General features: G+C 48.7%; 1 protein-coding gene across 3 annotated transcripts in view; it reads left to right on the top strand.

Moving 5' to 3' along the window:
* Window positions 1-17,420, top strand: part of LRRFIP2 (LRR binding FLII interacting protein 2) — a 1,092,194-nt gene that overhangs the window by 413,373 nt on the left and 661,401 nt on the right. For all 3 annotated transcript variants that reach the window (XM_069613205.1, XM_069613206.1, XM_069613204.1), the window contains exon 9: window positions 15,320-15,388. In XM_069613205.1, coding sequence (XP_069469306.1) covers window positions 15,320-15,388 — 69 coding nt within the window. The remainder of the gene's footprint in view (window positions 1-15,319; window positions 15,389-17,420) is intronic.

Here is a 17,420-nt window from a genome sequence, read left to right as displayed (position 1 = left end):
CAGTACCGCACTGTCCTCATTGCTCCATTTTGGCACATCCGCCTCATCAAGTTGGTCCTGCACCTTGTCCCAATCTTCCCTCATCTGCTGAGTATGCAGTCTTCTATAGAACTGCTCAAACACTTTGTTCTTGTCTGGTCCCGTATTGGTATGCCTGAGCATCTCTTAAATAATTAATTGAGCTGTTCCCACTTTCCCAGTTGGCAAGATAGGCCAAAGCTCCCTCATCGTGCTGCCTGTGTCTTCCAAGTTCCCGGTATGCACTGTGGGGGAAGGGGGAGGCATGGTTTCACAAGTAGACACGGACACGAGCTGCAAGTTTCAAAACCTTTATTGATGGTTTAAAAGTGGTTGTAAAACTCCTACTATCTTGCCCTATAACTAAGATGTAAGTATTCTTGACCATCAAACAAAAGAAAATACAGTCCTAGTCAGTCCTTAGTCAAAATAAAATGGCCTATACTAATAAACCTAATGCCTGCCCTCTTTCTAATACAATAAATGTGTAAAGGGAATGTGTAATGCAAAAAGGCAAATCGGTGTTCAAAAGAAATGTCAGTATGGCTGAGTAAACTCCCTTCCTGACGTTTGTAGCACGGGTTAGGGTGGCCCACTTGGACCTTGAAACACACTCTGGCTTCGGACACAAGGATGCAGTTAATTTCGTGGACCATAGCCCACTTGGTTTTCCACAAAAAGTCACTGGTTTATCTGCTGGACCTCTCAGCTTTTTCTCACTAATACAGTTCAACACAAGTTTGTTTCCTTTTGGTTACCACAATTGACTACAGGGTTCCTCCACAGGGCTCAATCCTTTCAATCACAATTTCTGGCCTATTATCAAGTTGGGGCCGATTTATTTATTTATTTTCTGGCAAATTTGAACCCTATATTCCCAGTCATCCTTTACGTTCTGGCAATGGTCGCTTGGTTCAGGTTCCCAGTGTTCGCCTTCAGCTAATTAGACTTTTTCCATAGCTGCTAGTAAACTATGGAACAGTCTTCCCCCTTCAACTGAGGATGAATGAGAACCACCTGGGCTTCCGCCGTCTGCTAAATACAGAACATTTTATCCAATCTTGAGGGCTGCCTCCACTGAACTGTGGACATCCTTGCGCCTAGATGCCCTTGTGTGAATGTGCGCTTTACAAGTCTTAATAACAATTTGTCGGGGTTCCCTTCCCCAAGCTTCAGTCACACCTTCATAGGCTTCCCCCTCTCAGGCTCAAGCCTCCTTTCACTTTCCTTCCACTGTCGAAGACTTTCGAAACTGCAAGGCTGTTGCTTTTACCTCACTTTGACCTTCTTTCTCCAAAAGTCACTTTTCCTATACTACACCAAGGCCCCTTGGTAGTAGATAAGAGCACAGTACTTCTTTGAAAATTCAAAGATATCCATCACATCTAGGTTTTCCTCTGACGGGATCAAACCTACAGTTCAAATCTTGCATCTTAGTTTCTTTCTCTTTCCGCCGCTTCTCTGGCATCGGCCATTTCAGATTGGGCAATCTTATTTTGTCGGACCACTCTGTTACTTTGTATCTTTAATTTACAGTTCTTTACTATGCTTTGCTTTCTCTCGCGTCTTATCGGCACACACGCAACCTTCATTTGTCGGATACTGTTGCTGTCAAGTTTCTTTTAACACAGACTGGATTTTGATTGCTTTCATCAACTTACTGGCTGTTAATTCATTTCAGTCTTTCTCGGTTTTGATCCTGAAGTCAAGGCTGATGCCACAACTGCTGCTGCACCTTCCCATCTCTGCCGTTCACCTGAAAGGATGGCTGGTATCCTTGAAACGCAAAAGAGGTTTGTCTCTTCTATCTGGCTGGGCTTACTTGCGCAACTTTCAAGGCCCTTTGGAGGTCACAATCTCTCACTGGGGTATCCAAGGTGTCTCCGTACCTCGGTTCCGTCCCTAGGCCTGTTGCTCTGCCTGTTTTGCTGTCGCCCGGGAAAAACTGCTCCTTCCCGTTCATTGCCTTGCCAGAGTGTCTGTGTCCCACCTTTTTAACCATGTGGGAAGAGCTAATGGGTATCAAGTGTTTGTAGTTGAGATCAGGCAGGGTCAGGAACTTGATCTTATTAGTGGGGCATATCCAATGTATTGCATGGTTGGTATTCCTTTTAGCCTTCAACCTCTTCCTCGGCTCAGTGTTTGTGTAGGAAAGGGGTATCTGGGTAGTTGGTATATCCTATAAAATGGGATGGGACAGGGGTATTTGGAAAGGGGGGATACAATGTCTCGCCATCGGCTGTTCCTCCCCCACTCCTTGAGGACCCCCTCACCCAGGTGATCCTCTCTTACTTGTCCACCCCCAGGGTCTGGATCCAAAGGTGATTGCTGTGCCCTGGCCACCTGAGTAAGGTATCCCCTGGGTCTAGGCAGTGAAACACCCTCTGGTTTTTCACAGCACTAAAGAACATTCCTGGTGCCCCAGTGATGGTGCTGTTCTGCCCAGGGTTGTCTACCAACTAAAGATTATAATTTTTTCAGCCAATAGTCTCTGAATGCTAAGACCTACCGTCCTGCATTTACCCCTTACTGTGCAATTAAGTGTTTTTTAACAAATCACCTTTATTTTAATGAGTGAGTCTGCTTCTTGTCTCAAATTACCCACACAATCTTGTTCACACTGGTGAGCTGCAATTCCTATTTAATGGGCACGCTCCCACCCTTGCAGCTAACACCAATAATGGGGCAAGATAGGATGATCTGTCTCAATAGTCCACAGCTTTGTTGATGGATATTACTGGCCTGCATGATTGCTAAATCAATATGTCTAAAGTGCCGGTGTGCTGCGCAATAGAAATGAGAATTAATTATCCCCAACGTTATAATGTTGCCATACAGCATGAGCAGGACTCGAAAGCCAGTGCCCTACAGTCCACAAATCCATGCCATCTGTCAAATTAAGGATACAATTAAAGTGGGGTTTATGGCATTGCAAGAGACTGGTCCAGATATGAACTCCCATTGTACCACACCGAAAGAGAGACCTTTAAATATTGCTATAAAACAACTCTTTTCACACCTACATATCCCAAAACAGTGCCCCTATTCCACAAGCATGAAGTCATGCACAAGAGGACCACGCGCAGGTTCATAGATTTATTCTCTAGAAGCTATTCTATATAGAGACACACTTCGGCTTTCTGATTCTACTAGTTTGATGTGCCAAATTGAGGCTGGCTGGGCACATCTCCAAATCTGCCCTCAGTTAACCCTTCAAAAAGTGGACTGGAGATTGGCGATATGGGTATTTGTTAGATGAGGCATCTTCTTTGGTTACAGCCTACTAATCTCCAGGGATACATCCAGTACCTCTTCAAATATCCTGGACACAAACTCTCTTGGTATGACCATTGAAATGTCAGTGTTCTTAAACTCCCAAAGAGAAAGGGCTATCCACCCGTTCTCCAGCATGGGGTCTGGCATGGATTCACATGCTCATGAATATTCCCCGTCGTCAGGCTGGGAATCCTCGGTAAAGAAAAAACCAGTATCAGTTTCGTTTCTGATCTGTCTTTCGTAGTAGTAACCAATCACTGGTCTCTGCGTCATACTGACCACAGCCAATGACTGCCCTCTACCTAAGCACCGCCTCTGGCAGCCATCTTCAGATTTTTACCGCACGTTCATGTGTTGGGATCCTCGTGCTATTGCTCTCGAGCGTTAGTGCTATTTTTTCACGTTTTTTGCTCAAACATTTCGTTTTTTCGGTCAAAAGAGCCTCAAGCTCCACCGACTCTCCATCTGATCAACGGGGACCCGTGTCGGATTCGTCTGCGCCCCTCAAGGGTGAAGATTTCGTCAAGCTACGTTTTGGAGGACTCCAGAAGCTTCTCAGGCCCGGACATGGCCCAGGAGAAGGGAAGCTCGACGCCCGGAAAGCTATTCAGGGTCTGCCCTGGATGCCAGCTGCAGAACGTCTTTAAGGAGGACGAGCACTCCTTTTGTCTCTACTGCTTACATGAGGACAAGACGCACGTGGAGAAGGACTGTGCGTTTTGCAGCAATATGTCGGAGCGGACCATGAAGGACCGCCACCAACGCCTCGCCAACTGGCTGGAAGGGAAGAGCCCGTCAGGCGAGAAGAAGAGGAAGAAATCTGAGCGGTCTTCTAAGACCTTTGAGGACGCCCCAGCGACGGGGGTCCAACACAAGGCCAAGCACCGCGAGTCCGCTGGCACCGGGAGCGCCGAACGGTCGGGTTCTACGGGCGCCAGGCAGGGCGCACCCTCCCCGGCACCTTCAGCCACGAGCCAACGCTCTGGGTCGGGTAAGAGGAAGGGCGAGCACCCGGCGAAGCTCCTGGAGAGGCCCCGGTCGAGCTCGAAGGCCCCATCGGAGGGGGAGCGAGGCAGTGTCCCCCCCCCCTCAAGGATAAGGCGGTGAGCGCACCTAAGGTGGTGAAGGCCTTAATCCATCCGGCCAAGCCCTCTATCGATACTGTCGCGGCGGCCCTGGCTCAGCCTGTGGAGGCTACACCAGTGGTGGCAACCTCGGGGCTCAGTCTCCCTGCCACCTCGGAGGGAGTCCTCTTTTGTGCCCATCGATAGGACCCCTGTGAAATCCCTGGCGGGGAAGAAAAAGGGGGGGGGGCAGGGCGTCGTCGTAGATTCGGCTTCAGAGGAAGAGCTGATCGAGGTCTTAAGCCACGGCCTTGGCGTGGAAGAAGACAGGCCCGTCGGGATGGAGCCCGACGCAGGTGACGACGACAGCGTCGAGGGTGCCGACGGGGCCCCTGATCGCCCGTCGGATTCCCCTCTGCCAGCGCCGCAAGACAACTCGGCGGCCATTTTGTTGGCTATACAGTCCTTATGCTCAGAGATAAGGACGAGACTACCGTTGCCGACGGAGGAGCCTCTCCCGTCGGGGGATCCTGAACCGGGACCTTCGGGTGTTCCCCCTCCCAAGAAAAGGAGGATTCACCCTCCACCTCCTTTTCAGCCGTCGCGACCCGCCCAGCCCTCCTCCCCGTCCACCCGAGGGGATGATACGGGGACTGACACGGCAGCGACGGGTACGGACGACGAGGTATACGACGAGGATCTCCCGTCGTCACCTCCCACCAGGGCCTCTCCGCCCGACGAGATTGGATCGTTCCACTCCATGATCGCCAGGGCATCCGAGCTTTTCCAACTCTGCCCTGAGGAGAAGAAAAAGGAAGGATTCCTTTATCAACGGCGCGAGGCCAAGAGGAAGACGGTCCTCGCGGTGCCTCTACTGGACGACATTTGGGATGAGGGCCTCGCCCTCCTCAAGAACCCTTCCACGACGCCAGCTGGAAGAGACCGGTACGAAAAGAAGTACCGGGTCCCGGACGCGGCCAGCCTGTGCCTCCGGGCGCAGCCTACTCCGGACGCCGCGGCGGCCAGGAAGAAAGCGGGGGGGGGTGCGGCCTCCACTTCGACTTCCCCACCGGGCGGCGAGGGAAAGAAATTGGACGCTATGGGACGCAGGGTCATCTCGTCTGCAGCGACGACGATTAAAGCGGCCAGCGCCTTGGCTATCGTGGCCCGCTACGACAGGGAGCTATGGTACAAACTGGCTCCCCTTCTGGACTTCCTACCGGACGACAAGAGGGCGGATGCCCTGGAGATCCTACAGGAAGGTGAGGTGGCGTCGGACCACGCCATCACTATTGCGACGGACATCGCCAACACTGGGTTTCGCCAGTTGGGCAACGGCGTGTGCCTTAGGCGGCGTGGATGGCTCAAGGCTACGGACTTCCGTCAAGACGTACAGACCAGAGTCCTGGACATGCCGTTCGATGGGAACAACCTGTTTGGGAAAACAGTGGACGATTCCCTTCAGGCCATTAAAGCGGACACTGAGACGGCCCGGGCCCTTGGTGTTCTACAGCAACGACGGACGCCCTTTCGGAGCAGCGGAGGCAAGGGCGCCTCCAAAGGTTCCGGCGGCGGTTTCTCTACCTACCTTCAAGCGGCCCGCTCGTTGTCTCAAGAGGCCTACAGAGGACGAGGCAAGTCTGGAGGACCCCGCCGTCGTCGCCAAGGAGGTCAAGGCGGCAAAGCCTCGTCGAAACAGGATTGAACAGGCCCTGGGGTCGGGCCCCCACCGAAGCACCCCGGTGGGAGGCCGGCTGGCGAGCTTCGTCAGCGTGTGGGAGTCCATCTCCACCGACCGTTGGGTGCTGGATGCCTTGGCCCGGGGCCACGCGCTCGAGTTTCAAAGAAGGTGCCCGCGCGTCCCCCCCGTGGCCAGGAGAGAGCTTCACGTCCCTCAGCTTCTCCTGGAGGTAAAGGCGTTGCTCAGGAAGGGCGCCATCGAACTCGTCCCAAAGAGGCTTCGGGGCTCCGGAGTTTACTCGAGATACTTCCTCGTGAAGAAGACGGGAGGATGGCGCCCCATCCTAGACCTGCGACGTCTGAACAAGTTCATCAAGGCACAGAAGTTCCGGATGGTCACCCTCCAGCACGTCCTGGGTCAGCTGGAGGAAGGAGACTTCCTGTCGTCGTTGGATTTGGAGGATGCTTACTTCCATATTCCCACCCTAAAGGGGCACCGAAAATTCCTCAGGTTTGTGGTCCAAGGGCGTCACTACCAGTTCAAAGCCCTCCCCTTCGGACTACGGTCGGCACCCAGGGTATTCACCAAGTGCCTTGCACCGGTGGCGGCGCAGCTACGCCGCGAGGGGATCCACGTCTACCCCTACCTGGACGACTGGCTCATCCGAGCCAAGACGAGGGAGCTCGCCGTGGAGCACACGGCAAGGACCGTCCAACTTCTCACGGACCTGGGATTCTCCGTGAACTACGCCAAGTCCCACCTGGTACCCGTGCAAAACGCACTGTTTCTGGGAGCGAAGCTCGACACAGTGTCCCTTCTGGCCTCCCCGTCGGAGGAAAGGACCAGGTCCATCCTAGGCAAGGTACAGCGGATATTGGCTTCCGACGCGGCCAAGGTGAGGTCCATCAAGTCCCTCCTCAGAATGATGTCTTCTTGCATCTACCTCATTCCCATGTGCAGGCTCCGGATGCGCCCGTTGCAGGAGTTCCTGGACGCGCGCTGGATCCAAACGACGGGCGGCTTCGAGGAGAGGATCACACTCGACGAGAGTTTCCGCCGAGCGGTCCGGTGGTGGGGCACCCGCGCGCATCTGACGGCCGGCATGGACTTCCAGACCCCAGACCACCAGGAGACAGTGACCACGGATGCCTCCCTGGAAGGGTGGGGAGCGCACACCGAGAATCTGCACGCGAGAGGCCTCTGGCTCCCGACGGAGAAGTCCCTCCATATCAACGTCCTGGAGCTCCGTGCAGTGTTCTGGGCCCTCAGGTCCTTCCTTCCGTCCCTCAAGGGCAAGGTGGTGAGGATCTTCACCGACAACACCACCACCATGTTTTACATCAGGAAACAGGGCGGAACCAGGTCCCCAGCACTGTCCAAGGAGGCGCAGGACCTGTGGCATTGGGCCGTCGCCCAAAGGATGTTTCTGGTGCCGTTTCATCTGGCAGGGATAAAAAACACCATCGCCGACTCACTCAGCAGGGAGCTGCGCTCGTGCCACGAGTGGGAACTACGGCAGGATCTAGTGGATCGCCTCTTCCGACGGTGGGGCACACCCCAGATCGACCTGTTCGCGACGACGACGAACTCCAAGTGCCGGAGGTTCGCCAGCAGGTTTCCCCAGGCGAGGAGCATGGGCGATGCTTTCTCGTTCCCCTGGGAGGGCCTGTTCCTCTACACGTTCCCTCCGTTGCCACTGCTAATCCGGCTCGTCAACCAGCTCAAGAGGTCACGGTGCAGGATGATCCTCGTCGCACCTGCGTGGCCGAGGCAGATATGGTTCCCGGACCTTCTGGACTTGTCAACGTCCCCGCCAATCAAGCTGCCGGTGGACGCGGATCTACTCTCCAGGGAAGGAGGCGCCATCCTCCACCACGATCCGAAATCGCTGAACTTGCAGGCCTGGCTCCTGCAGCGCTAGAGTTTGGAGGATACGACATACCGGCCGACTGCAGAGAGGTTCTTGCAAAGGCCAGGGCGTCCTCGACTCTTAAATGCTACGGACACAAATGAAAGAGGTTCTCTGTCTGGTGCCACGCACAGAAGATTAACCCTCTACGGATTACGGCTCCCCAGGTACTGCCGTACCTGCTGACGCTGGCCAAAGCTGGACTGGCACACGCGTCCATCAAGATTCATCTTGCTGCGATCTCCAGATACACCAGAACCACGGGGCGGACGTCCTTGTGGTCTCATCGTCTGGTGAAAGAGTTTATGAAGGGACTGTTCAGATCGTTCCCGCCGGTGAAGGCTCCGGCCCTGGCGTGGGAGCTCAACGTGGTGCTGACCAAGCTCATGGGGCCTCCGTTCGAGCCTCTGCACTCGGCCCCGTTGAAGTTTCTGTCGTGGAAAACAGCGTTCTTGTGGCCATCACCTCCGCACGACGGGTGGGAGAGATCCAGGCCCTTTCCTGCAAGGCCCCGTACTTGACTTTTCACGACACGAGGATAGTGCTCAGGACGCACCCCTCCTTCATGCCCAAGGTACCGTCGGACTTCCATCTCAAGGAACCCTTGGTGTTGCCTGTGTTCTTCCCGTCGCCTTCGTCGCCGGCTGAGAGGACTTTGCACTCGCTGGATGTGGCTAGAGCGCTGAAGTTCTACGTGGACCGCACAAAGTGTTTTCGGAAGACGTCACAACTCTTTGTGAACTTTGGACCTGTCAATCAGGAGAAGGCTCTCTCGAAGGCTTCCTTTTCCAGATGGCTCTCCGGCTGTATCATGTACTGTCATCGGTTGGCAAACCGACCGCTGCCTGGCCGTCCGAGAGCCCATTCCACCAGAGCGATCGCAGCTACCACGGCGTTCCTTTCTGGTGTGCCCCTGCTGGACATATGCAGGGCTGCTACGTGGAGGTCGACGCACACCTTCACGAAATTCTACTGCGTCGATCGGGATTCCAGGGTCGGCCAAGCAGTGCTGCGCAACCTGTTCGCCTGAGGTGAGCCTGGTGAGGAGGTAAGATGCTTAATGTTGAGTTTGATGTAATGCTTAATGTTGAGCCTTTGCCACCTCCCGTGGTTGTGCATGTGTGTACTGCTAGGTATTCTTTATTCATGAGCATGTGAATCCATGCCAGACCCCATGCTGGAGAAGGAACAAGTTACTTACCTGTAACTGTTGTTCTCCAGCATGGGTCTGGCATGGATTCACATGCGAACCCTCCCGCCTACCCCTCTGCGGCTCTTCACTTGGTCATACTGCCACTTCACGTGCTTCCAAATCTGAAGATGGCTGCCAGAGGCGGTGCTTAGGTAGAGGGCAGTCATTGGCTGTGGTCAGTATGACGCAGAGACCAGTGATTGGTTACTTCTACGAAAGACAGATCAGAAACGAAACTGATACTGGTTTTTTCTTTACCGAGGATTCCCAGCTTGACGGCGGGGAATATTCATGAGCATGTGAATCCATGCCAGACCCATGCTGGAGAACAACAGTTACAGGTAAGTAACTTGTTCCATATACACACCAGTCAGTTCTTTACAATTGCAGTAGTGCCTCCAGTCTAAAATATGCACCTGGGGGGATATTACCTTTTGGGGCTAATATACTCCTGTTTAAAAAGCAGGATCAGCATACTATTCCAAAAACAAGATCCGATGAAACTGATCACCTTCCAGCTCCAACAGATGGGCATCTGATGCAGCTGAGGATTACATTGACAGTTGTCTTGACTCTGGAAAGGATGCAAAATAATATTCTCAATGGTAGCTGCAGTCCCTGGGTGGTCTTGTGGATGACATGCCTTCTGAAAATGACTCGACTGCAGCTGGGTAACAGACTCGAGGTGTTTTTAACACAGATGTTGCAGGCATTCCTCCACAGACTGTCTTAAAAGAAGAATGCATTGTATATTATGACCGGCTTAAGCTGATTTGGTTATCCCAGGTTTGCTTGTCTTTTGTTTCCATGGTGCTACTAGATTGTAGAACAAGTTCTTTGGTAGTTCATTGCTCGTCCTTCCTAGTGAGGGTTGGTAGTTTTGCATTATAGCTATAAATTGAATGTTCAAGTGGTACTTCTGGGAGCTTAGGGTGAAAATGTTATGCTAACGTTTGCTTATGGTTAACTTTGAAGGTTTGGGGCATACAAGGTGGACATTTGAGGGAGGAAATGGGTACATTGATGCTGCTGAAAATTTCTTCTGCCAACAACCACTGTGAGTTGATGATTGGCATTACTTTCAGCATATTGCTTGGGTCTCATTAAAATGGTATGTTCTTGTTTAAGCGTACCTTGTGGCCTGGCACGCTACCCAATCAGTCAGTGATTTGTCTGTAATGTAATTCACACTGATATTTCATCCTGTGAACGACTACCCTTAAAATAGTATTTCTATGTGTTGTAGGCTTTATTTATTAGAAATGGCTGTTAACATTGCCTGCCTCCAGGACATCCACTGATTGCTCAGTGATTAGCATAGGCTTCAATCACGCCCTTATAGCACTTAACTGTTTTGCTTCCTCTGGCGAGAAGAGAGGATTGGTAATTTTGATCCATGGAAAATTGTGATTTGGATTGGAGAAATAACTCTCGATGACCATGATACGTGGGGAACAAGCTCCTAACTTAGCTAGCACCCAAATATTTTTTTATCAAGCATGATTTCCAAGGGTGGCAAAGTTCCACGTTGGAGAGTTGTTACTGGGAGTGGACTTTAGTACAGCACCGTAACAAGCACCCTTCATATGGATTGTGTCCTCCCACATATTCCTCATCTATATCTCCTATATCCAGCTTCAGCTGCTTCGGAAATGAAATTCGGCAGAGGGCGCTGTGCATCGATGCAGTCTACTCAATGTCCCTCGGGGGCCTCTGTCTCGAGGATGACGTTATTGACGGTATAGATGCACCCGCAGTGCCGTTTGGCTTCAGTTCCGTTTTTCCGAGTAAGCCATCACTTCTCAAACTACAGCACACTTCATATCATTACTTCGAAATTGTGGCAAATGTCTTTTGTCTTTGGCTCCGAAGACTGGGTTTAAGAAATGAAATAAGACTGCAGCGCTAAAATGTCAGACCCACATCAGGTGTGCTTGTGGTGCCTTGGTGTGTAACACAAGACCTCGACCTGTCAGAAGTGTCAATTGATGACTGCAAAAGCTCTGATGGAGTTTAAAGGGAAATTGGCAGTCGGTAGGCTCCCCCAAAAAAATCCCCTTCAACTACCCTGTCGAAAAAAACATTCCTCCGACGAAGCGAGAGACCGCTCTTCGTGACGGAAGAAAGCGCAAAGGTTTAAGTCGCGGACTGGCTCTAGTCACTCCTCGTCATCGACGAAATCGAAGAAAAGCCATCATAAAAAAAGGCATCATAAATCGCTTACTTTGTCTTCCTGGTCCGACTCCTCTCCAGAGAAGAGTACATCTTGCCCTACTTAGGCCTCTACTCCAGCTGAATGGGAATCATTCAGGCAGGAAATGCTTAATTTTTGAGAGTCAAAATCCCTCAAAGCAAGTAGGCCATGCTCCCATAGCGCCTTCTGAAGTCGGCAAGGAAAGGACCAAATCCCTCGAGCCCCGGGACAAAGGCCAGATTCTAATAGAGAGCCGTAGAGGCCTCGACATGATGAAGTCATTGAAGACTCTGTGGAGTCATCGAAGTCCATCACAGACATTATACGCCATAGGCGCCATAGATGCCCAAGACGTCTTCATTGAAGACATCAACGCCAAAATCAAGTTTGGTGACGACTCCATTGGCATCTGGCTCGAAGCCATCGACTCCTTTACCAAACATTCAAAAATCCTTTACACCATTGCCAAGAAAGGATTTTTTCAAATCTCACGTCGATTTATGAAGACAATTAGCTTTCAGACGACCATGATCCATCTTTTTGGATTACAATATGGCACACCTAATGTTCCTGATAGTTATATATCAGAGGAATCTAGGTTGCATGAATTTACAAACAGCAAGAGGGGTGGACACCTCATCAGAGTTGGATTTTGGCATGCCAGACCCACATGACTACGCAGATGCCTCCTACAGGCAATTAATGACCAGGGTCACTGATTTCTCTGGGATGGAGCAGGCCTGCCCTCCCGTTCGAACAGGTTGACTTCATGGATATCCAGGATAAAGGTCCTCAAATGGATCCAATCCTACCTTTTCATGTCTCTCTACAAAAGAGTAAATGCAAACTGGGACGCACCAGAATCAAGTCTGGCAGTAAATAAAAATTTGACAAATATAGGCCGTCAAGTAGTGACCCCAGCTCTTTGTGTAAACATCCTACCCCAGAAAGCCTAGTGGTGCAAGCAGCAATCGCTACCTCCAAGCAAGCTGCTTATCAGACCACGCCACCAGATCGGGATAAGCGTATAGACGCCTGGTCAAGGAAAGTCTCTTCTGCCGGGAGCATGGCTCTCAAGTCTGCCAACTCAACATGCTCCCTTGCAAAATGTACCTTTACCCTATGGGACTGTGTATCCATGGCAGTTGAACATATTCCCAAAGGGGATGATGGAGACGGCTTCCTGGCCATTATAAAATATGTGGAAAGAGGCCATCTGTGAGTTTCTACAGTCAGGTTTGGATTCTGCTGTCCATATCAGCAGAGCCATGGCAGCAAGCACCGCGACACGCAAGATTGCATGGTTAAAAAGTGTGGATTTGCACTGTACGTGCAGTCTAGACTCCTTAATGACTTTTGACTGATCTCATCTTTTGGCAGCAAGGCTGACCAAGCCTTGAGAAGCTGCAGACCTCGGAGGCAGCAGCCACGTCTCTAGGTGCCGCCATCAGGCACCCTCAGCCTTTTCGCCGCAGTGGACCTTTTTGGAGGGGTAGATCCTTTTGCTACTATTCCTCAGTTGGAAGAGCGAGAGGAATGGCTGGTCAAAGAGGATTCCCTCGTGGTGGACGAGGGAAAGGTGCAAAGCCTGCACAAGCAACAACTACTTTATCATCAGCCGCTGCTTCAGCCGCCTCAAAATCTCTGAGGTCTTGACTCGCAACACCCCGGTGGGAGGCAGACTGTCTCTACATCTGCAGGTAGAGTTAGTTTAACCTTCTATCTTGCAGGTGTACCGTAAGTCTTCAGCCGAAACTGCCACCCACAGCCTAGAGTTTGATTGGTATATCATTTACTGATGAAATTCCAACATGGCTACTGTTTAAACTCAATACACCAAATTAAATAATGGTAGCTTTCCGCCACTAATTACATAAACACTGAAGCTTATTCTCGACATTTCTAGGTGCAAGAAGACATGGATCCTAGTGACCTTGCCAAATTACCAGATTCACAAACCTTTACATGAACACCCTGATGAAGCTTCCTTGCTCTCTGATTGGGATCAAAGTCCCTTTTTGTATTTCAATTATGTTTAAGCCATTTCTAAAAATAATTAATTCTTTGTATAATAATAATTTTCTAAGAGCCTTATTCACAGAAGTGTTTTATAATGGTACGATCCCATTGGAAAATGCTCTATGAATCAGGCCCTTAGTGAGCATTGAAAAGCAGAAACCTGTAATAGTTGAACTCATTGTATTACAGTAAATTATATTGAAGATATTTTAGAATAAGATGCATTTTGAATCCAGAGTTGTACCAATAGCTCTTGATCGACTGGTAACATATCACAAAATTCATTTTGCATTTCCACTTCAATTTCGTCGGCAAAGCATGCTGGGTCTCTTGTAAACCCTTCTTCAGGGCAGGGCAATACCCCAGTCTTCTTACAGGTAAAGTACAACGTAATACACTACTACTGGCTAATTTTATTTGTTAATTACAACTAAGGTAAGGTACCGCCTTACTGTTCAGTGTGAAAAGTTCCTCAGGTGGCTTTCTCCTATGTTTAACTTGTTTCTGAAATATGTCACTTCAGTATACATAACTTAAACCCATTGAGTACATTATTGCCAATAAACCTAAATGCTGATTTATAAATGCCTTAACAAAATATCGTAATCTTCAGAACTTGCTTTTCCACTCTAGATACTGAGATAGAATCATTAACTAGAGTAATCCTCATTATTCATTAGTTTCTTTATTAAAGAGAATTCCAACTAGAAGTAATACTAACATGGTCAATGTTTGAGTATTGAATCTACCAACTATCAATTTTGGATTGGATTTATTTAATGTAGCTGGCAAATTTAAAATCTGCCTCCCTGCAGGTATCAATGCTAGTATTCCCAGTGGGCTCATGTAATGTCCTCTAGGAAAGAGTCCTTCATGCATTATGGGACCATTGGATAGCGTGAAGGTATCCTGCGTTTGTATCGCATGTTGGTCATTCAAGATGGCTGGGGCGGAAGTGATGTCACTCTGTTTGCATAACATCACATATTGATGCTGCCTAATGAGCATTAACAATGCTGGAGGTCGGAAGGGACCGTTTTTTGTGTAAATATTATAAAAATGTACTGCCATCTTTAGCTGTTATATGTTATAAGAGATGGGCGCATGGCTCTTATTTATTGTACAATGATTATGATCTTGATTAGGTTAGCTTTTTTTGTAATGGTCCACCTTTATATTTTGAAATGAGTCTATACAAAAACATCTAATCTTACACTGATTTCAATCAAATGCTTAATTACATTTATCCCTGAAATCCGTGTTCCAAATCGGAAACATTTCTAATCAGCATTTATATTCGTAGCTAGTAAAGTTGAATATAAAAATGTCAGGTTTTGATGGAGGGAATAATGCATTTTATCATGGTTCCATAGTTGATGACCAGGATAGTGCTAAGAATAATGGGAGTACTGTAAGGTTTGTGGCCAATATAGGGCAAAGAATCCGCTATAGTAGGTTGTCTTCACACCACTGAATCTTTGTGTGTGAAAGAATACAGAAGTACGACTGAGGACAATTGGGCTAGCAAGCTGTCCTGTATAAAGACCAACGTAAGACGTAACCATATTACCAGCAGGTAAAATCAACACTACCCCTAGTTGTAACATTTTCTCAGCGCTGTAGATAACCACTTGCAATTTTCAGCTAACTTAAATTGCTAACGCACTTACCATTGTTAACCAGGAAATGATTGTAACATCCATGCCTATTGAATTTGATTTTTGTGGTTCAGCAGAAAATGTGATTTTCTTGTGCACCCCACCAACTCCCCAACCCCCAATGTGCATGTGTGCTCAGACAATTGCATGAGAGGGTTACTGTCAAAAACAAATTCAAGTTGAGAAGATGGTGTGCAGAGGGGTTTTTGGTTGCCCATGCATCCATGCCATTTTAAGCATGTTACGTGATGTACCTTTTGATGTGCTTTGTTGGGGTGATCTAATGCTGTTTGATTTGTATTACACAGAGCAGTGCTTACCGTGACTTGTACGATACGAAGAAGAGATCCTCCTCGGCTTCTGTAAAAGATTCTTCGGTTCGTTTTCAGATTGGATGTGCATGTTTTCAATAATATCCAACTGCTTGTGCGCCCAACTTAATTATGCACTCTTGCAGCCCTGAAGGTTGGGCTGGACAAAAAACGGCAAAAAAAATAATTCACTGAAAAATGGCCTAATTTTAGGCATGAGGAGCGGAAAATACCAACAGTTAACATGTCGGGGAACTATAATCTACTTCAGCATTATTCACTTTGTTCATATAAATAAGAATTAAAAAAGGTGCCACTTTACCTCACGCTTCTGTTACATTCACGGACACTTCAAAAATGTTTGCCGCACTAATCATGCCCACTTTGTAACCCAGTAAAATGTGCATTCTGGGAAGCCGTGCATGGAGTAGTACATTTTTATCAAAATGAATGATTCTGATACGTACCCCATTAAACCCTGTGCCTTGCAATAGAATATTCCAAAACAATGCCCAAAAAACCTCCAGTTTTAGAAATGTTTACTTATGCGCTTATGCGGAAGTACATGACATTCGGCGCTGCTTTTCTTACGACTTGCCCGCCTCTGTTACAGAAAATCCATGTGCACAAGCTACCAAGTTCATAACTGATCTTTATTCCACATTACGAATTCCCAAATAGCCTAAAGATTGTACTGTAACTCCTAAAAAAAAAAAAGAAAAGCGCCTCAGACATTACTGATAAATACCACTTGCCAGGTCTCTACATAATGATGCAGTGCAGTGTTTTATTTTTATTTTTCTTTGTCATCTGGTTAATTTTCAAACCTTTGACATGACACAACATTGAAATGTATATAAAACATATAGAAACATATCTTATAAAAATGGAATGAGAACAGCATACATTTCATTTGTAAAATACAACATCAAGTAATGCATCCAAGAAATTTGTTTGCAGAAAAGGAGATCAGTGTATCTATAATTTCGTTCAAGCTTCAATGAGAATAAAAACCCCACCACAGCTATCACAGTTGATGTGACTCGACCTGATAAACGCAGATGCCAAAAGCAACGGGCACCCTCAAAATCTCAAAGCGGCATATAGTTATTGACCTACACCTCGTGCTTTCAGTCTAATTCTGGGCAGTATACAATCCGATGTTCTAGAGGTTCTATCCTTTAACAGATGGTTGCAAAAAAAAGTTGACAATTGAGAGCAGTCATTAAATTGGCCAGTAGTTCACGTGTCTGGATCAAATTCCACTTGAAACGGATGAATATTGGCCTGACTGCTGGCTGAGGATAGATTGTTAAAGGGGCAGTAATTCTAACTTTTTTGTGATCATACTTGACTCTAGGATGAATAAGAGTGCATTGTGTCCACTGTAGAAGCCCAATCCTGTCTATATAAAAGATATTTTACTTTTTTGGGATTTCAAAGTAAATCTGTAACTGTCAATTCGAAGGGATTGGTTCCTGCGACGTATTCCACATCTGACATGTAATCACCACAGCTGTGCTGCTTTGGAAAATATTCGGCGTCTGCGTCCTCCGTCAATGTCGATACGCTATCCTTGAGGGCCTCCGTCGAGCCGACTTCACCGGATGTTATAAGTAGGATGCACGACGCCTGCAGCCTCAGCTCCGTTTATTCTGCGAACGTGTTCGCTTTGGAGATCTCGGCACGCCTCGGTTCTTCTGAGTACTTCTATCGGTTCTTCGAACTTGTTTGTTTGTGAAGATATCATGTCTTCGTTGTCTTCTACCCCGCGGTCGGGATTCAGGAAGTGTCAGGACTGTGGTTCCAAGATGTCACTTAAGGACCCGCACAACGCCTGCTTCTGGTGCCTCAGTGAGGGCCACGCCACGGATGACTGTGACGATTGCCAGTTGTTAACATCGAAGGCCTCGCAGGAGCGGAAGAAGCTTTCTGTTGGTACGGTTTCCAAGCCCCGAAAGTCGAAATCCGCTGGGCTTTCGACCGCCGATTAGAGAGGAGACTCTCCGCGTCGTCGGCGTAAGTCCCGCCATTCCTCTGCCTCTTCGAGGCACTTGCGGAAGCGCCGTCACCGGTCGCCTTCCTCGTCCGAGGACTC

The sequence above is a fragment of the Ambystoma mexicanum genome, chromosome 5p (genome assembly GCF_040938575.1).
Source record: "Ambystoma mexicanum isolate Mex_15411 chromosome 5p, UKY_AmexF1_1, whole genome shotgun sequence".
NCBI lineage: Eukaryota > Metazoa > Chordata > Amphibia > Caudata > Ambystomatidae > Ambystoma > Ambystoma mexicanum.
The sequence above is the reverse complement of the archived record's forward strand: the minus strand, read 5'-3'. Positions and strand labels throughout refer to the sequence as shown.